General features: G+C 47.9%; 1 protein-coding gene and 1 long non-coding RNA gene across 9 annotated transcripts in view; both read right to left on the minus strand.

The window, feature by feature from the left end:
- Positions 1 to 885: 885 nt before the first annotated feature.
- LOC149347762 (uncharacterized) lies at positions 886 to 2,905 on the minus strand. Its single transcript, XR_016292197.1, has 2 exons — positions 2,662 to 2,905; positions 886 to 1,156 (listed from the first exon to the last, which is right to left on the minus strand). It is a non-coding gene; the product is annotated as an uncharacterized LOC149347762 (long non-coding RNA).
- Positions 2,906 to 4,474: 1,569 nt separating this feature from the next.
- The window catches only part of LOC149347763 (uncharacterized), a 220,076-nt gene continuing 203,243 nt past the window's right edge, over positions 4,475 to 21,307 (minus strand). For 3 of the 8 annotated variants that reach the window (XM_089587432.1, XM_089587431.1, XM_089587433.1), the window contains 7 exons: positions 16,380 to 16,431; positions 16,110 to 16,266; positions 15,064 to 15,172; positions 13,916 to 14,024; positions 11,659 to 11,753; positions 10,951 to 11,042; positions 6,860 to 6,949 (listed from right to left, as the gene is read on the minus strand). In XM_089587432.1, coding sequence (XP_089443558.1) covers positions 10,989 to 11,042; positions 11,659 to 11,753; positions 13,916 to 14,024; positions 15,064 to 15,172; positions 16,110 to 16,237 — 495 coding nt within the window. In that variant the 5' untranslated portion in view covers positions 16,238 to 16,266; positions 16,380 to 16,431 and the 3' untranslated portion in view covers positions 6,860 to 6,949; positions 10,951 to 10,988. Of the gene's footprint in view, positions 4,705 to 6,859; positions 6,950 to 10,950; positions 11,043 to 11,658; positions 11,754 to 13,121; positions 13,190 to 13,915; positions 14,025 to 15,063; positions 15,173 to 16,109; positions 16,267 to 16,379; positions 16,432 to 18,058; positions 18,912 to 21,307 lie in introns of those variants that run through there. The other 5 variants (XM_089587435.1, XM_089587436.1, XM_089587434.1 and 2 more) reach the window with 4 other exon arrangements.

Here is a 21,307-nt window from a genome sequence, read left to right on the forward strand (position 1 = left end):
AGAAAGCTAACCCATTTATTCTCATGACAAATGAAAAAAAGAGCTCCGCATACAACGTAGAACACTAATACACTGCACGCCGTCTAAGGAAGGTTTCATTAAAATGCAGGACATTTTAGCCGAGTGGACATGATCTGAAATTGGCATTCTTTAGGGGTGTCCACAGGGTTGCAGCATCGATGTTATACAACTGGGGGGATCCACCTAGTGTTGTTAAAAGTTTTGACTACATCTGCTGCTGATCCTAAGCGAAACTGAAAAGGTGCCAGTGCGTTGTGCGATGTTAGCGTACGTACGGGCTAAACCTTACATGTCGATCACTAAAGACTGGATGCTTTCAAGCTTTCACCATACTCCCCCAAATCAACCGTGCCCAAACCCACTCTTTCAGTGCCTGGGAAAACGAGATTGTGCCTCTTTCAAAGTCAATTTTTGTCTCTGTAGACTCAAAAATTGAGACTTCACAGCATGCGCAGGAGCAAAGCTGGGCAGTAAGGAGTTTCAGCGATGTTTAAGAGCACATTCCGAACCACTTCCTCGTTGAGTGGACTGCATTCATGTGTGTTCCCTATCTATCTAGCATCCGCGGTGGCAAAATCGCGTAGAATTGGACGAACGATGGCTTTCGAAAGATAGTTTGGTGCTAAGGATACTAGAGAAAAATTATCTGCCACTGGTGCTGTGGACTGCAGACCCGCTATCGCAGTATCCTACACATTTTTCATTCGAAGCTGCATTAGTGAATACTGCTGTTGTGCAGGAAAATGGGGAATTTCAGGCTATCATCAGCCTTCGACACATCTAGTTAGTGTCCTCAGTAAAAATAGATTACCACGGCTCCTTTCGGATGATGGGTTCCCGGCTGTCGTAAAGTCAAAACCAAGATTGAGTATGACACACCATTTATCACACCCTTTATTATGCCATGCTTGATCGGCAGTATGTTCAAAACTGCATTGCTGTAGACACCCCTGCAATTCCACGTTGCAAAAGGCAGCTTTTAAATGAGAATGTGAGGCACTCGTGGGCCTTCATCGGGCTTGTGGGGTTTGTGGAGATGGGAGGACTGCTGGCGGAAGTAACTTGCTCGCACCCTTCTGCACGCTGTACACAGGCTGCCGCTGTTGCACGTGCTTGTTGGCTGCGGAAGCTCGTCCTGGACACCGCGTCGTCGTCGAGGATGAAATAATGATTATTAGAATGCGAAACACTAAAAAGAACATTCCTGCAGCAAGCGATACGCATTCCCACCAATTGCCTGTAGAAGCACCTGTACTCCACCTGATGTGCATGGTTGGTCATACATTTCCAGGCCACATGGTCTGCTTTTCAGCCACATGGCTGGGCATTTACGTCGTCCACGAAGATGAATATATCTATACATGGTAGGAAAACCATCGTTCTCGCCTTCACAACCTTGTTAGATTGACAGCGGTGTTAAGCAGGGTGTTCAAAGTAGACCCTGTGGCATGGGAACTTTTGACCACCTCTGTACATCTATGGGGCCTCCATATAAATAATTTATAAGTTGGGTGTTGAGAAAAAGTAACTGCCTCATTTCTCTTTGGACACCCTAACCAGTTTTATTACCAAGATCACATTACGTGGTCATGTGTGCTGTGTACAGTATTTGAGAAAAATGAGAAGAAAGAAATTTTATGCACAAGAATTTTGAATTTCTGTTTATCTCTTCGGTAAATCCGGTAAACGTTTAGATATTATAGGCAAATATGAAAACTCGCTTAACAGAAAATGTCTGCTTACCACGCATAATTATGTAGTAATGAATAAAATGAATGCTGAAACTTTCTCATACTGCTCACGACCCACATGTATACAGTGTATACAGCATGATTACACTGCATAAACGGTGCAAATAGAGCGCACGCTTACTAAGACAGGCTGGTCGTTACTATTATCCAGGTTTATTCCTGAGTGTGATTTAAAAGTAAGTTAAATGATAGCGAGTGAGGCCTAAGGTCGCTCTTCTGCATTGAAACAGGAACCCTGAAGCATTTATACACGCATCAATGGCTTGGTTTAATGGTATTGAACTTCGCAAACAGAACCTATTACACGAATGCAAATGAAGCGTCAAAGACATGCAACACAGATGTTGCTCCTGAATGGCTTTCGTATATGCAGTGTTTAAGTTCCGAAGCGACACATGGGCGAGGAGCGTTGTAATGGAGAGCTCCGGATTGATTTCAATCATCTGAGGCTCTTCAACGTGTACTGAGGCCGTACGAGCAAGCGGGATCGAACCCGCGACCTTGAGATCGGAAGCCGCCACCACGGAGGTTGCAGGAAGTCTTTAATTGGCGGAAACCACTCACTTGTCAAGACCTTATTTGTGAACGAATTTTTTCGAAATGTGACTTGAAACATTAAGCATGCTGGACATTAATAAATTACTTTCCAGCATCATTTAGAAAACCAGTTCGGCGTTCCCATTAGATATCTCCGTGCATGGAAAGACACCGTATGGAAGGAGCTTAACTCCCATACAGGCGTACTCCTGCTTAGAGTGCACAAACAAATCATACGATGTACAACACTGAATGTGGCACATACGTGAAAGCATGCCCAGCTGTTAGATGAGTGGCTGCTAACAGTCTACTAACCTACAATGGTGCCATGCAAAAGTAGCTGCAAACTCACCTTTGCATTTCAGCGGAAGGCACCGCCGGGAACCATTTGTCGAACTGAGGGTACCACGTTCAGAGGATAGCGCTGACTCTGCAAACGTGTGAAAAGAAATTTGCAGACTACATCGTACACAAGCTAATATACTATACAGAGTGATTTTCTTTTAACGTTTACAGATTATTCTTTTAAACACTGTGAGCGATACTTCGGTGTCGTCTGTGCAGCTGGATTGTACAGCAACAAGGCGGAAACAGAGGGTGACACAGCCCAATGAATAAATGATTAAGTAGAAAACAAATAAACTGTAAGATTATATCGCAATGGTGAGCACAGTTCTTTCATTTTCTTTAGAGGCCAATGGGGTTCGAAATGTTGAACTTCTAAATTATGTATTCAAAGCTTGATGAGTTAGCCTTCCGCGTTGCATATTTATAAATCGTCCGTGCGCATAGTACCGTCGCCGATATCACGTTAACTGCATTTGCGTCAGAAAATACGTAAATACCGTGTCCATTTGTTGCATTATAAATTCAAGTCCATCATTAAATAAATGTGTCGTTGCTGCATTATAAGCTCAGGTCACATCATTATATAAATGTGGAACGCGAGAAAGACGACTCAATGAGCTTTCAAATACGTATATATATCTCGAAGGCATCATTTCCAATCAAGAAAAAAATATTAAAAACGGCTCATCTTCGATGCAGACATCCTTTAATTTCGTAATATAATCTTGACGCATGTAATGCCTGCCCTGCTGTACAGTGCACCTGCACAGACCACACTGATGTGTATCAGTTTAAAAAGAAATCTGTAAACGTTGAAAAAAATTAGCAGGTATGTACTGGGTACTCATCATCAATGTCTGTTTCAAACAACTTTTTGTTTCAGGAAACGCTAGATCTACGTATGTAATGACACAGGTACTAATCACGTACCGTAATTGGCTGATTTTTAATGCTTTTTCCCATGAGAACAGTCTCGAAATTGCATGCGGATTACAATCGAATACTAAAAGTTAGGCAGCGGTTCAACTCTGCCGAACCCAGTTTCACGTAGCGAAAGCTACACAAGCAAGCGGTCTGCCGGATAGTCAGAAGTGGCTTGACGCAATTTTCGAGGATGCAGTTTACTATACGTGCGCTCCTCAGCGCGCTCCTTCCTCCGGAGTCAAAGTCAAGGGCACAGCTCTGGTTACATACGCCCCATACCTGATGTCACAACTGTGAACACAGTTACGTGACAACGTGATTACCACGTGGATTTCTTACTACGTCTGTCGACAACTTACACAGTGAAAATTCAACAAGGCACCACTGGGTAAATAAATGCAGTGCAGCCTGGAAAACAGCTGTCAGTTAAGGCTGATTTAGATGCCCTTCCAATGATGCTGACCCTTCCTCGTACAGAGAGTTGCTTTTCTCCCTAATCCGCCTTTTTCGCAAGAAGTGGTGCCCTCTGGCGAGTGGCTAAAATCTGTTCGCTACTTATTGAAGGCAAACACGCGGAGGACGCTGGCACGATCTCTTCTATGAGGTGCCAGCTACACCTGCGAAGTGGTGTGTGTTGACAGGTGCCGCCATCTGTCGCATGCGCTTGACACTAACATGAACTGCGCATGCGCAGTAAGAGCTGCGCTTTTCGACTATTGCAGCTGGAGGAGAGGAGGCGCGCATGTGCAGAGCGGTCGTGTGAAAAAGGCGGATTATGGTGTTGCGTCCCTGCTGAAAAAAAGTTCTATGATGCAATAACCTCATAGATCATTCATCATAGAATATCATGCAATCTGTATGACATATCATACAGATTGTATGATATATATGATATGTCATACAGATTGCATGATATTCTATGATGAATGATCTATGACGTTATTGCATCATAGAACTTTTTTTCAGCAGGGGTGGATGCTTCCCGATGCTTAGAATATTACGGAAGAGGCCGAATGCATATACTCACGCTATTACTGTCGCTGAGGAGTTGGAAAGTCCTCGTCGCGGCTTCCACAGAGCGCTTTCGGTCAGTGTTTCCACATCAAATGCGCCGACAGCTCCTCTGCGAAGGCGAATACACACGGTTATTTGACAAGAATGCGCAACAATTTTGGTCGACCGAACTTTACTGATTGGTTACTTTAATGATGCCGCCAATTGCAAGCCGACGACAAACTTGTGCTCCTATATACCAGGCTATTCAGGAAAGCCCATCAATTATTTTTAAAAATGTTTTCTTAGTAGAGGTTTTGTGTGGCATAGTGCGCTATAAACATGAATTAACCTACACAGGAGTAAAAAGAGTAAACAGTCCTCTAGCACACTCCTTTTGAGGGGCAGGGTATGCAGCCCAGGTCCTGAAGTATGTTCTTATCTCTAAACATATGGAATACTTACGGCGGGCAACGGAAATAAATTACCTCCTCAAAATACGCCAAATGCGATCCCTTAAAAAGATTTAACCGAGTGTTAAATCTCCTCTGTTTGCTAACCTCAAGATCACCGACGTCGCACTTAAAGACCACCTCCCATGTTCCAACCACATCACATCACTATGTTTTGCAGTGGGAATATGCCTGTATTGCCGAAGGAAGACATTCCTTATATTTTGTGATCAAGTCTACACCACAACTTGGGCAGAATACCTTTCCCATTAAAAGGCTGTGCAGTAGGGGACAGCTTACTCCCCTTTTATTCCCAAATATCCTTATCCGTGTTTTGGAGTGCAATGCCGGTGCTGGTGGACACCATAAAGTTAGTAACTCTAATGACTGCAGATGGCCACCTGGCTGCAATCAGAGATTTGTAGCTCGCCATTATGAATAACCGCATTTGTTTCATGAAATTTCGCGCTGAATTCGAAAACCGCGCGCCTGCGGTGCTCGCCCTCAGCGATGACCATCAAACTGCGTCACTCCATGGCGCACATGCCACGTGACCACCGCTGCCGCGCCTCGGCTGGTGCACCGAGGAACGGTGAGCACCGCAGTGCAGGCTGGACAGGGAGTGTCACGTGGCATATGCGCCACGGGTTGAAGCGTTTAGATGGACATTGCTGAGCGTGCAATCGAATTGCGCGAGAAATGGACGGAATTTATTGAGCCACAGTGCCGAAAGTAATTTAGTTTTCCAAAAACTAATATGGCCGCTGCAATAATGGCCAGCTACAAATCTCGAATTGCAACCAGGTGCCTATCTCTAGTTAAAACATCAGATGTCCAGTTATGTTCACTTCCTTTCCCCAAAATCAAGAGAAAACTGGTTTTCAAGGAAAGGACATGGCGCAAGTAATTCTCACTTATCTGTGGATTAATTATTCATTATACTAATTTTACATGATGAGCCTCTTTTCTGGTGTTCGCGAATACTAGTATCACTAGGCCGAGAAAAGCGTCTCTCTGCCTAAAAAAAAAACTACCTTCCCAGAAACGCCAGTACCGGTTTGCACTAAGTACGTATGACAGTCTAGTTTTCGATAACTGGCTCACTTGTTCAGAGGATACCTCAAGCACGCCTTTAAACACGTACTGCTAACTAAAAGATGTTAGCTAGCATTTATGCTTTTTTTTTTACTGAGTGCTTCAGGTGTCCAGTTATGCGCATTTCCTTTCCTCGAAATCAAGAGAAAGCTGGTTTTCAAGGAAATTACAAGATGCAGCAACAGTCACTAATTGTACTAGATTTGTTTGGGTTGTTTGCGTTGAATGTCCCAAAGCTCCTCGGGCTATGGGGGACGCCTTAGGGAAAAGCACCAGAAATTTCGACCACTCGGGGTTCTTTAACGTCCACTGAAACCACATTGTACATAGGCCTCGAAAATTTCGATGCAGGCGAAATGCTAGATGCCCGTGTACTGTGTGATGTCACTGCGCGTCAAAGAACCCCAGGTGGTCCAAGTTATCTGCACACCTCCACTGCGACGTCCCCCATCGTCCGGAGTTGATTTGAAAATTTGAACCCCATAAAGCTGAACCAATCAACTCCACGAGATGTTGTCCAGGTATCTACTCGGAAAACTGCATTTTCGCACAGCACGGCGCAACCATCGGCTCTGGCTTCACGTTCTTTGTGAATTGTAGAATATAAATTCCCGCCGAAGTCTAAAGTTCTGGCCTCGCTAGTGTCAGCACAGGCAAAGACCTACTGGAATACGCCAATAATTTTATACTCGTCTGAGAGTCGCCTTTAACACTTCGCTCTCAACAAAATTGGCTTACCTCCGCACATCTGCGGGCTGGTCGTATTCTTCCTTGGCTGCAAACGGTGCAGACGCGATGCAGGTGTGTCACACGATAGATGCGGTTGATCTGCGGAAAAAGGTTCAGCAACAGCCACAGTTAAGAAGCGCCGCGCATCACCGGTCGCGTCCGCGTCAAGGCGGGTTCTCAATTGGGGCGGCGACAGTGAGCGGAATTCGCAGCCATGGCGGAGATTCCGTCGAAATGCCCAGCGGAAAGCCCGATCAGTCCTGGACAGATGTTTGCCGCCGGAAGAATTTCGCCGATTTCCAACGGCCAATAGGACGCCGAGGAAGAAGTTGCATTCCCGCGGGGCCAAACATGGCGGTGCCCTTCCAAGCCGGACCCCTCGCTTCGGACTGAATTCGTCGTCGTTACTGCCTTTTTCAGTGCGTTCACTGCCCATAAATGGGGCACCGGCCTTTCGCTTCGTCTCACCTCACCCGTAGCAGAAGGTAGGTTGCTTACACTTACGATTCTTCCGCTTTTAGGCTTAAGAGTAGCCTCGGTTTGTTGACAAAAATGATCTTCGTCTTAACAATCAGATGGTGCCACAAGACGAGCTTATTGTGTCTCTGCATAGCCTCAATAGGCTAAAGTGAGAACGTAAGAAATAGTGTTACGACCTACAAAATGCCTGCGTGTAGCGTACGTAAGCGCGCATACGTTAACAGTACGAAAATAGCGTCGATTAATCTCTTCTCATACCATATCTGCATACTCCGCGAGCAGACGACATGGTGGCCGGGAAGTATGAAATAGGAAACGCTAGGAAATACATTGGGGATCTGTCGCATTCACGTAAACATGACTTCTCGCTAGGCCTATCCTGCGTCTCATCGAAAACGCCGTGGACGATCCCTTGTAGCAAGCCACGGTCTATCATAAAAAGGCTAATTTTGCTATCCCCACAATGTAAACACAATTGGTTTGGTTTGGTTTATCGGGTTTAACGTCCCAAAGCGACTAAGGCTATGAGAGACGCCGCAGTGAAGGGCTTCGGAAATTTCGACCACCTGGGGTTCTTTAACGTGCCCTGACATCGCACAGTACACGGGCCTCTAGAATTTCTCCTGCAAAGAAATACAACCGCCGCGTCCGGGATCGAACCCGCGCCTTTCGGGTCAGCAGCCGAGCACCATAACCACTGAGCCACCGCGGCGCAATTATAATTGAGATCAAGGTACAGCTGTATGCGATGCTCTCGGAATCGGAGCGCGTCTGGCGAAGGCCACCCACAGACTTTTAGTAAGCGCTACAGCGGTATGGGACCACGCGACGAAAGGCCACACCAACCATGCACAACTTTCCTGACGTCAAGCAGATTAAAGGCGTTTTCGCGTGGCTAGTGGTGGCAGCGGGTACGTACGTGGACTCACGCATGAGAAATTACGGGATGCCATTTGGACGAGCTACAGATGAATATTTCGCTGAACGGCAGAGAGACAAAACGCGTTGAGCGGTGCTATTCTTTTGTAAAATTTCTTCAAAGGAATGCTTTGACTTTAATACAAGCAAAAGTTCGACAGATCCGGGTTTGGTATATCCAGGATCGACTGCATATCAAAACAGCTCAGCCGATGCGCAATTCTCGGAGCATGCTTGCTGCTGAACGGCCTTATGTGGCTGAAACACTTCGGTGCAAAGTGTTGCCGAGACAAAGAACTAGCCTGTACCTGTACAGTATTTTGAAGCACTGTGAAGCCTATGGGCAACTGAGAATCAAAACGTCACGAATGCTACATAAGTGTGTTCCTCCTCATCCATCATTCCGCCGCGATCGATGGCTCCATCACTTGGAAGGAAGGAGAACTAGTGGGCAGCTGCTCGCCAGACACTCGGTGGATGCCATGTTTGCGAATTGATGCGTACCACCATAGTACCACTTCGCGGCAGGTCCTCGTAGCGCTTTGTACGTGCGGTATGTCTAATTTAAGCGAGTGAATGAAACGCTCACTGTACTTAATAAAAGCAAAAAAAAGACATCTTTAAGGTTTTGGTTTAACGTTTCAAGCTCGGAACCAGAGCTCTTAATTACGGCGTCCGTCGTAGTCATAGCCTAACTGTCTCTAAAACAGCTTAACACAGTTTAAGTATTTGAAGGACTGAGTTTTTTTTCTAGAGCCATATCTAGTCACAATTATGCATGTTATTCAATTTCAGTGAATTAAGCGCTCACTGTTCTCGAAAAAAGTAAAACCTACCTTTGCTATTACTACCATAACTTAGGGCTTAGGTCTGTAGGGTGTTTAACAACCCAAAGCGACTGAGGATATGAGGGACGCCATAGTGGAGGGCTCCTGATCGAAATTCCCCAAGTTCTCCATTACGGTGTCCCCCATAGTCATAGCCTGTCTGCAAAACAGTTCAAAACTGTTAATGGACCTCCACTTAAGCCTGTCTTGTGCCAGCCAAGAACAACATATAGACAAAAGGTCGCTATCAAGTATTTCAGGGACTATGAGCTTTTTTTGAAAGTAAAGTCATTTAATTTCATGTAAAGCGGGCTCTATCCGAATCGCGGAAGTAGAATTTCGATGAAGGGGAAATTCTAGAGGCCCAAGTGCTATGCGATGTCAGTGCACGTTAAAGACCCCCAGGTGTTTCAAATTTTCAGAGCCCTTCACTACGGCGTCCCTCATAGCCTGAGTAACTGAGACACAAAGCCTTCGTAATTTTACATAGAATACCCCTTGTGCTTGTCTCCCGCTGAGTACATAAAGAAATCCGGACTTTTTTCATCACGACGCCAGACGGCGTCACAAATAGTTGCTTACTGGATCTGATGTAACAGCAGCCTCCTTGTGGGTACTCGTGGGCCTGGATCCTGCAGGGATGACCATTGAGGCACGACAAGGTTAATGCGGTCACTGGGACTAACGCAAATTGCCCACCTGCTAGGCAGAAAGCACACCTCCATAACCGTTACACTGGTACGCAATAACAGGTTAAGCCTCACCCCCTTTCATATGGTCCCGTGACCAGCGCGCCAGCGTTACCAGTGTCAGTGTCAGGCACGTGACCATGCATCCATTGCGAAGGACGTAGTAGCCACAGCGACTGCAGGTCTTGGACCTTACGTGTTAGTCATAAGCAAAAGGTGGAAACACAGCGACGAGTTTTGCTGAGTTAAGGGAGTTACGCAGCAGAGTTTAAACACTTTTCTATGCCAAACCTTCCGCCGCCTGCAATAACGTCGTAAAAGCTCGCGACCTCAATACCGCATATGGTACACACGCGCATCAACACTCAGCTGGGAGATAAGCGATCAGTCAGGGGCGTAGCCAGGGGAGGGGGAGAGTCCGGTGTCAGAACACCCCCCTCCAGCCTCCCCCCCCCCCCCCCCCCCCAGAACAGAATTGTAATTCATGTTCGGCTTGTAGAGGAACTCACAGAAGTTTCACGCAGTATGAGTTTCAGACAGCGGGCCTTATTTTTGTGTTTCTGTAATTATTCAGGAATGTTATAATGCATTTGGGTTCTCTGTTTATTCCCGAATAGACTGAAGTACTCAGTCGCGGCACCATAATAGGAACCGGAAGTTATTGTATAAAAAACCGCTGTTTGTCGTCGCGCAATTTATGGCACTTCTTTTAATTGTAGTCGCAGTTCTCCCGACTGAACATAGCTTTTCACGTCACCCTACTTTTTCATCATTTGCGTTGTCCAGAAAAGATTAAACTATAGCGAAATTATATGTTTTCTTTTAAACCGACTATGCCATCCAGCGCAGGTTCACCTGTATGGGGTAGAAGTTAGGAAAAATGCCCTTGCGAATAACAGTGATTTTTCATACCAGTGTTTTTTAAATAAATATTCTATACGAATGAAGTCCTCACAGTTGTGTATGCACTCGTTTATTTCTTTAAACATTACGGCGAAGAAAACAACTGAACCTTCGACTTTATTGAAGTCGAAAAATGGGTAAGGTATTGTTTGGAAGCAGGCTATCATAATTTTTTTACTGGCGGCGTATAACACCCCACAAAAAATATACCTGGCTACGCCACTGTGGTCAATGACAGCGAAATAGCCTGGCTACTTCACATCAGAAATGGGTGCCTACTCACCCTTGTTTCAGCGGAAGGCACCGCCGGCCACCACCGACTCAACAGCCGTGTGTCTTGCGGTGAGGTGCCACATCCAGAGAAAAGCGCCAAGCCTGGAAAAGCAGAGAAAATAATTTTCCTTTACATCGTGCACAAGCATACGCATTCAGTTAGTTTTCACTAGCCCTGTTCGATTCAAATGACTTTTCGTTTTCTCGAATTGTTCCTCATTATCTATTGATACTGCCAATAAACAAGTATCTTTTGGCCGGCAAAAGAAATTGTCTTTTCTTTCTGTATTCTGTGCGCCCATGCGCGATGCAGCCTTTATGTCCGCCATGGTTTGGTGCAATAAGTCACTTGTGAGAGCTGATATTGTCCGTATCTGTGAATGTTTCGTCCTAATGTGTGCAGCACGCCTCGCAACAAGTTTGAAACCAATATCTTCCAGCTTTGAATTCCGCCCCTTCGTCAATGGCCAATGGGACACCACACGTCCCACGCCTGGTCTCCGTTACTGACTGAAACCCATGTCGTGCCATCGCTTCAGACAGCAGCGAACGGCGCAAAGCTGGTGGTATGAAATGGGAAGAAATCGTTATAATACAGAGACTCAAAGTTTCAGCTACGGCGATATGCAACAGTCTTTCCTCCAGCAATGATATCCAGAGGACAGGACAGGAGGAAACGTGCCAAGCGTCTTTATCTCTCTCCCCAGCGATTGCTCACCTGGGCGCGCAGTAGCTCTGGAATGGCTTCTTGCAGGCAGCCATCCAGGCGCGACGAAGGTATTTTACACGACGGGGTCCACAACGCCAGCTGATCTGCACGAGGTGAATCATTCAAAATCATATACCACGTCGCTTGCTGAAAGCAACGCTGCAAAATGTCAGGAAGAGGTGAAAGAGGAGGAACTACAATTCTGGAACGGCGTACCACCAGTTTTGCCTACGCCAGATGCAGAGGCTAAATCACGCACTCGTACGCGGACTGCCTTCCGCGGGGTGGTCGTATCAACGACAGTTTCAAAGACAAACACACTGAACAAAAAGGAGTGAAATGGGAGTAAGCTGTTCTTTACACTCTAAACACGAATACACCTATGCGAGAGTAAAGAGAGCAAGCTGTCCCGTGGCGCGCTCAATTTTTAATGGGTGTACACACTCTTTCACATAAAGGTGCGCGCTAGAGGGCAGATTACTCCCTTTTTACTCCCATGTAGGCGTCGAACGTGTACCGTCAGCATCATACCGCATACTACAACCATCAGCCGCCAATACGCATGCACATGCATAATTTACACCAATTGGGGCTCGCTACTTTGCACAGAGAGAGCGCAGCTAAAGGCATTGCTTGCATTTTCTTCATGTGTCAGCAGCGCCTTGGTAAGCTTCCTTTAACACTCACTGCCTTCCAAACCCTAGCGACAGGCTATGACAGGGGAAAATATCTACAAAAAGGTAAAAAGTACGGAGAAAAGTCGCTGTAATTGAGCCAGAAGCTTCAAAGAGGTGAAGTTTCAGCAAGGTGTACGTGTACCGTTACCGCATACTGCGACAAGCAGCGACCGACACTCATGCGTGGATGAATCAGAGGGATCTGGTGTCGCCAGCAGCAGGCCTGCACCTCTTTGGGGGGTATCTGCGCAGGCGCACCAACGGCTTTCGACAAGATGTCGTCGGACATATCACCATTTTATTGTCAACTTTATCCTCAAATGAAAAGGGGCAGTGGGGGATGGAAAGCGGTCCTAGGCTGGGTAGGCCTCTCGCGTAGCGAAGCTTGAATTCCACTGCTCCTTTCAGTAATATTCAGCGATTTTAACTCCTATGTGAACTCAGTTGAACGAGCCGTGTCAGAATATTATGTCCAATTTCTCCCGATTTTTTCGACATATTCTTTTTGGACTACAAAACAGTCGCACAAAACGGCGCCCATTTAAAATTCAGCTAACCAGCATACTGCAGCTTGCAACACCTATTCGCAGCTGTGTGCAAAGGAACACGTATTCGCAGCTGTGGGCAGGGATGAAGCCTCCTTGGGCGCCATTAAACACTTCGGTAGTCCCGGCTGCTGTTATACGACAGACAAGGGGAAACCACCCACGCGGTATAAGGGGGCGTGTAAGGAGGCCGCGTGTGTTACAAAAGGATTCACTTCGTGCTTCGGGCAGGGGCGGAACCGGCCCTCACCTTCGGCTGACAACTTGTGCTGGGGGCTGCCAGTCACCTGCTGCCATGAGTCCGTCACGGAGGACCGCCTGCGCCCAAAGGGGAACGGATGAAGCGGGCAACACTGTCTCTCTGCTTCTGTTCATTGTACTCAGGGTTAACTTAGTAAGGTTTGCTTCAGAGGTTTCTACGCAGAGGAAACAGCGGGATACGTAAAACGCCACATGGAGAAAGCAGGTAGAGAGAGCTGTCGGCTTCGACTTCATTTTTTTTTCATTTCTATTTTCTGCGCAAACGCCCTCAGTAGGCGTAATACATAAAATGCTTCGTCGTCGATAACGGAGACTGCCAAACAACTCGCCAAGACAACTGGAAGACAACTTGAAGTTCTAGCACCCTGCTGAAAAAAAGTTCTATGATGCAATAACCTCATACAGGCTTCATCATAGAATACCATAGAGTTTGTATGATATATCAAAGAATTCGTATGATATTCTATGACATCTCTATGATGACTGTATGATTTTACAGAAATGTATGACATTTGTATGATAATTTTCTATGAGTTCTATGATAATCAATGATAATTCTATGAGAAACTGTATGAGTTTATTCAATCATAGAACTTTTTTCAGCAGGGCACTGGTTCACTAGTAGACCTTTGACCCCACAAGCCTCGTAACGGGCTAAATCGACAGTTGATACACGCTGGAATAGCAGCGGAATTACTTTACAACGTGAAAGTGTTCTACTGGAGCAATCACATCAATACCGCCAAAAGGAGTGCGCTACTTACTTGAATTTCTCTCACTCACCAAAGGCTGCTGGCCTTGGGCTGCTGCCTGCTGGTTGGCACGCGACGCTCCATTTGTAGGTCCGACTGGCACCCTCTGCAGTCTGCGGGCTGAGCACAGATGGCGCCGACTGCGGGAAGAAAGAGGCACACATGGAGAGGTGACGTCTTACCGTCGTTGTGAGCACTCCAGACGAGCCTATATGTAAGGTGTCCTATTATATTGAAGCCTTTAAAAAACGCATAGTGCAATAGACCAAGCGAAAGCAACTGACATATCTAGAGAGTCGCCTGGCTTATCTGGCAGGAACTACGTGGCTCCGCATATGCGCAGAGAAAGAGCCAGCCATAGAGCCCTCGTCTCGTAATTGCTTGTTCGAACAGTCATAACGGCAGGGCTGTGGCGATTACGAGGACTCCACGGCTTGCTTTTTCTCTGCGCATGCAGAGCCACGCAGTTCCCGCAGACCTTGTTAGGTGGCGTGGCGAAGCAGTTCGGCGCAGCCATTCTGCCACAATTCACGCATTATTTATTCTGGCCTCGCCCGTACAGAGCATACAGGCAGGTAGATCGCAACTATCAATTTGATGGGCTAAACAGCGTCCGAGAAAAAAAGAGAAACTAGGAGCTTCGCATGACGCCCTTATACTGTCTCGACCTGACTGTAGGACGCCTTAAAGAATAGTCTGCGAGTGACTGCGATTGCACAGATACATTCCGTTTGGACCTATTAAGAAGATACATAAGATAACACACCGCGCGAAGCTTAGACCAATATGACAAGGTCATGCACCGGTTCTTCACCTCATTCCATATTTGGTAAGTGGCGTTATTACATCGAGGTGCAATCGAAGATTAGCGCATTCGAACGGACTCTGGGGCTTAAAGGAGAACTGCAACACCTTTTGACAATTCCGCAATATTCAATGGACCTATGGCCTGTATAAGGCTAGGTAATGCATGTCAAAAAATTTTGAACCGGCATTCCACTACGGCGTTGTTCATAGCCTCAGCCACTTTGGGACGTTAAATCCCCATAAACCAAACCAAAGCCACCATTCTGTTTGTCAAAGTACATCGAAAATCGGAATGCACAATGCAAAGACCAACATGCCATGGTAGCTGCCCCCTTCTACAACAATGATCACTTACCACGTATGATCACTTACCACGTAGTTTATGGAAAGCTGCGATGCACGGGACTGACGTCTGTCCCATGGCTTTCGGCACACGATGAAGGAATTCCATGCGAACCTGAGTGCTTGGACACCTGCCGGCCTGCGCAAGAAGAATGTTAAGTCAGCCTCCGTCGTGCGGCGCTCGGAAATGTAGGCTTTGAAGAAGCATCCGATGTACCCAGTACGATCCTAACACGAATAAAATGACAGGCGGAACTACGTCCAACCCACACGCATCCCGAGGAAGAGTTCATGAGTTAAAGAAGGTAGCTCTGGCGTGTGACAACAATTTTAAACTTGGAGAGGCCCATGGCAATTTAACGTGTTAAAGAACTATGTTCTAGTGTGAATGTACTCCTTCAGAATCAAAGCTGAAAAACACTGGAAGGTACACTAACGGAGCGCTCCGCATTGAGGGTATGATGCGATAGCGTAGTGCAATTCGCATGTATGCAAAAGGTCATTCTCTTAAAGGTCCCTGAGATCCCTTGTAGCCCTCCTGGTGCATTGGTGCAGTGGTTGAGCTATGCGGCACTGCCCTGCGATGGCAGGTGCTACCTGCGGTGGGCCTTGTGCGTCACAAGTTGCTCTTCCCGAGCGACCATTCGTTATCTGCCACCTGCCACGGTGGGCAGGTTGTGATGACACCGCAAGGTCACGTCACCTAGGCGGCCCACCTGCCTCCAAGGTTGCTCTCTGGACACCACGTGACATTCATGCTCGCGATTTTTCGCTCACAACCCCCACGCCAGATTTTCTGCGTAATGGGGCCTTTAACGCCATCGCGTTAAAAACGTGGAGTGTTTTGAAGTCTCAACCTTTGACCTTTGGCCTTAACCTCTGACCCTCGAACTTTTGAACTTGATCTTGCATGCGGTTGCCTTTGAGCCGGTGTTGCCTGAAGTCCTTCCGCACATCATACTCTTCTTAAATACGTTAAAGAACTACCTTTTTCTCTTTCCGCTTGCTCAGTCACAGCGACCGGGACAAAGTATGCGCCATTTTGGAGGGTAGTTCCTTTTCCAGGTGTCACATACCATTTCTTCCCTTCCCCTCTGCAGAGAAGAGGCTGAGTGCTGGCGGCTTGGTTGCTACACCCACGCGACGAACGCACTTCAGATGCGGTGGTCGGAGGCCTTGGCCGCTCTCTTCGCAAGGCTACCATGGGCACTGCCTGGACGCCGCTTCTTTCCGCTTCATAAAAGAGAGAGAAGGAAAACGGGGACAATGTGCTGTACGACCTTCCCGTCATCTGCTGCCCCGCTAAAAGCCAGCGGCTCTCGATTTCTCTGAATTCATCCACATACCTGCTTTGGTGAGGGATTAATGTGCGAGCCTGACAGGAGACAGGGCAGCTGCCTGGAAGTTGACATGCGAGACGGCGGTCAACAATGATATCAACAAATCCAAGGGAATTCATTCGTTGCAGTGATAAAGGCATTTCTTTTGCATTATTTCTTAGGAGAGCATGAATTTTAACCGCGGCTTTGCGTTCAAACAGCGACATCTTATTGGTTGGCGACTGTGTTCTCTTCCCATTGCCGCTTTATATAGCAGCTTCTTCCGTTGTAACGTCCCAGCTCCTGTGTGAGCCTTGAAACTTCAGTGTGTGCGAGGTAACACGGTAGTAGGCACTCAAAGTGAATTGCTAATGCTTTGCGTGCTGGTAACTATTGTTACAAAAAACAATGGAGTAAAAATTCTTTCCTAGCCAACTGTTGAACTGCAGGTTTTTGGCTGGAAAACATCTTGCCATGCAATCTAAAAAATATTGTACGCACCTGGGGGAAACTCAAAATTATTTTTCAGAAAGAAAAAACCGTAAATTGCGAGGTTCAAGACTCGAAGCGACAAATCGGCTGTGTGGGAACACCATAGTGGAGGGCTCCGGAATAATTTAGGCCACCTTCGGTTCGTCAATGTGCACTAGCGACTTTCACGTTTCGCCGCCATCGAAACTACGTGACCGGGATTAGGGTTTTGAACTGCTGTCTTTCGCATTTGAGAAGGAAACACTAAGTTGTGCAACAGTATTAATGGAAACGTACGCTTCTTCAACACATTATTGTCCGTTCTCCCAAAAACGCAGTTTTCCTGTAGGTGGTGGTGTTAAAGGTACAGTGCCTCTCTTCTCCCCACCCCCTCCCCCCCGGTACTGTGGCTTTCACTGTTTCGAAACAGGCGCTGCCGAAAAGCCACTGCGCCACCGTGGAGCACAAGATCTGTGCACACGATTTCATCCTGGTCTTGCTGAAGACCTGTGCAGTGAATAAGTGGCTCTGGAATGTCGCGATAATTTCATCGAAAACACAATAAATAAATGGCATTGAAAGGATATATATAGCAGAGCTCCTTTCAAAAGCTGAGTGGGGCAGAATACGATGTTTATGGGTTATGGGGGTACTCGGGATATGAGGGACGCCATAGTGGCGGGCTTTTCGACTCCGGAGTTCGCACTAAGAACTCGCAGTACATACACCGAAATGCGACCCGTGCGGCCGGAATCGAACCGGCGTCTTTCAGGTCAGCAGCCGAGCAGCATATCAGAGTGAGCCTAAAAAATGAAACATTTTAGCCACCCTCTGCACCCGCCTAACCCAATCGTTTAATGCAATTCTTTTAACACATTATTGTTTACATACCACCCAATCGGCACAAATACCCAATAGGGCCGTTTCGGTTTCTTTTCAAAGATTTTTATACCGCTTTCTGGACCCTATTCATCCCTACAGGTCACCTATGCAGGTTGCCCATACAGGTATTCCTACAGGTTGCCCATACAGGTATCCACTGTAAATATATCCATACATGTTATCCTCCCAGGTGGCCTAATTTCCGGATCCCTTCCCAGGTGAATATTTCCTGTTGGGAATCTGCTGGTTTGTGTTGGCTCTAGTTAACTACGGTGTCCCTCACAGCCTGAGTCACTTTAGGATGTAAAACCCCATTAAACCATATAACTATCCTCTCAGCAAATACATCTCACCTCGCCACTGCACTGGAAACGTGGGGGTGGTGGTGGTGAAAACTTTTATTTTGTGAAAGAGAGTTTGGGAGCCATAGAGTGGCCCCGCTACATGGCCGGCGTCCCTTGTCCGGGACAGCGCATGACAATGCCCCGTCTCTCGCCCGTTTCACCAGAGCCCTTTTATGACTCAAGCGAGGAGCAGTTGAGGAGGTCAGTCTCCCATGCCTCTCTGGAAGGGGTAGGGGAAGGGGGGAGGTGGAGATTTTGAGTACATGCCCACACCATGTGGAAGATATCACTGGTCTCCCCACAGTGTGGGCATCGCCCATCCGTGTTAGGATCGTAATGTTTTATTATTGCAGGACACAGTAGAGTACCTGTCTGCAGGCGCCTTAAAGTTCGCTCCTCCGTCTTACTCAGCCCTTTTGCAGGGGCCGGGAAAAGGCGGTGGTTGTCGCTATAATGTGTTAATATTTCCCTGAATCGCAGCAGCGGCTGGTTAGTCTCCGAGCCAGAAGAGCTGGGATGAGGAGCCCGGTGAGTAAGCGCTCGGGCAGCCGCGTCAGCGGCCTCATTACCTCGTAAGCCCTGGTGGCCAGGAGCCCAAATGATTCGTTTGGGTGTTGGATCAGTGGCAGTCCGTCGTAGAATACAAGCAGCTAAGGGGGAGATCTCCCCTGCGAAGTAATGTTCACATGCTTTTCGGGAGTCTGTGATGATTATTCTCGAATTGGCGTGGGCGGCAGCAAGCGCTATCGCTACTTTCTCGGCCCGCATTCAATTCGGGGCTCGAAAGGAGAGTCCATCAATGTGCATTTCCTGGTGAACGACAGCGGCCGAGTAAAATCCCGTGGGCGATGGCCCTGCTACGTCAACATAATATACACCGGGTCGGGAGCCGTGTTGTCTCTCAAGAGCGCGAGCCCGCGCTTGTCGTCTGTTTTCATGCATGTCGGTGTCCATGTTACGGGGGAGCGGGAGACCCGGAGCATATGGCGCCATAGTACTGGGATACGCTCCGCCTCCTCTGGAGTGCAGTCGTGTTGGATGTGTAAGCGGTTTAGCAGGCGGCGCCCAGGAGCCGTCTGCGTGAGCCGCGTGTATTGGTTCACGAGGTGGGCCTCCCGCAGCGCCTGATAGGAGTTTAGCACCCCCAATGCCTTGAGTTTGGCATTAGAGGTAGCCACCGGGAGATCCAGGGCTCGCTTAGTTGCCTTGCGGATGATGGCGTCTATTCGCGCCTCGTTTTGCTTAGTTGTGCGGAGATATAGCACGGCGTAGAGGATCCGGCTAGTCATGAAGGCATAGACGAGCCGAAGCGCGTCCCTGCCCTGCAGACCACCCCGCTTGTTGGAAACGCGGCGGATCATGCGCCCTACCTGTTCGCCTACTCTCTTGAGTTTCGCAATAGTGGAGTCCGGTCTGAGTCTCTGGTGAATGAAAAGGCCCAGAATACGGAGCTCCTCCACCTCTCTAATAGGACCTCCTGACAGAGAGATGTGTATCGCTGTCCTATCATTTGGGTTCGCTCTGATATGCAGAAGCTCTGATTTCGCTGGAGCACATTGGAGCCCACAGTCATTAGCATACGCATCGACTACGGAAGCAGCCTGCTGAAGACGGTCCTCCATGACCCCAAGGCTCTCCTGAGTGGTCCAAATTGTAATATCATCTGCATATAACGCGTGTTGAATGCCTTCCACCCGGGCCAATTGGCTTGGGAGGCCCATCATAGCAATGTTGAACAGGAGCGGTGATAACACTGCTCCCTGAGGGGTACCCCGTGTTCCCATCATGTAAGGGCCGTATTCCTCGTCCACAATCCGAAGAAAGGCCTGGCGATTAGACAAGAAATTTCTTATATACGCGTAGGTCCTAGCGCCACAATCGGTAGAACTCAAGTTGGCCAGGATGCTTCCGTGTTTCACATTGTCGAAAGCCCCTTTCAGATCAAGGGCGAGGATGGCTTTGTCATTGTGTTGCATAGTTGTGGGTCGTATTACATCCCTGTGCAGCTGGAGAAGGACATCCTGTGCAGACGTGTGAGGGCGAAACCCGAACATGGTGACTCCAAAGAAGCCCTTACTCTCCAGGTATGGAGAGAGGCGATCCCGTACCATCGTCTCCATAAGCTTGCCCGCACATGAGGTCAGTGATATGGGCCTCAGGTTGTCCGTATTCACGGCCTTACCTATTTTAGGGATAAACGTCACAAGTGACGTTTTCCACTCGGGAGGGAGTGGACGCCCGTCCCAGATCTGGTTGATGTATTCTAATAAATGAAGGTAGGCTGAGTCCGGTAGGTTCGCTAACAGGTTCACTGTTATGTGGTCCCGTCCCGGAGCCGTACCCTGGCGCATTTTTGCTAAGGCCGCCTTAAGGTCGTGCAACTCAAAAGGAGCATCGAGTGTTTCATTAGGCCTGCCAGAGTACATGTAATATCATCCTCCATACGACAGAGATATCTGTCGCACAGAGTGTCCGCAAGTTGCGCCGTCGTACCTTGGAACCCTTGCAGAGCCCGCCGGAGCTGCTTTTGCGTCTCCCCTCTTGTTTGGGAGGGGTCGATTAGACTGCGAAAGAGACGCCACGTCCCCTTCGAGCTCATCTGATGAGCTGCAGCGTCGCAGCGTGCTATCCAATTTGAATCTGAGAGCTCGGCAGCATACGCTGCAGCCTGCTCTGTGAGTTTGGCTATGCGGTCGCGTAATTTGCATTAGTTTTCTGCTTTTTCCACCGTTTAGTTAAGCTCCGGCGCGCCTCCCACAAATGCAAGAGGTGGGTGTCCACTGCGGGGATCTCTTCGGTGGTTTGTAGTGTTGTGACGTGTTGTTTCTGAATGTTGTATATGTGGTTAGCCCACTCCGCGTAGCCGCCGGAAAATAGTACGGGAGGGATAGTGTGATTCCGGAATTTGTGCCAATCGGTCAGCTTGGCCTGACCCCATTTTTTGCGCGCTGCCTTTGCCTCGGGTGTAATCCGGAGAAGGAGGTGATCGCTGCCTAGAGAATCTCCCAAGTTCTCCCAGGCAGCCGCTCTAGCATTTTTAACGAGAGAAAGGTCTGGACACGTGTCGCGGGTTACCGAATTCCCCACTCGAGTGGGATACGCCGGGTCCGTGAGCAACGTGAGGCTGAGGGTGGAGATGAGCTCCGCCAGCTTACGTCCTCTTGCCTGTTCGAAGTGGTATCCCCAATGAAGGCTGGGAGCATTGAAGTCTCCAACGATCACTAGAGGCTCTTTGGCTGCCAATTTTATCGCGCGAAG

Source organism: Amblyomma mixtum, chromosome 4 (genome assembly GCF_055824585.1).
Source record: "Amblyomma mixtum isolate Tamu chromosome 4, ASM5582458v1, whole genome shotgun sequence".
In the NCBI taxonomy this organism is placed as follows: Eukaryota; Metazoa; Arthropoda; class Arachnida; order Ixodida; family Ixodidae; genus Amblyomma; species Amblyomma mixtum.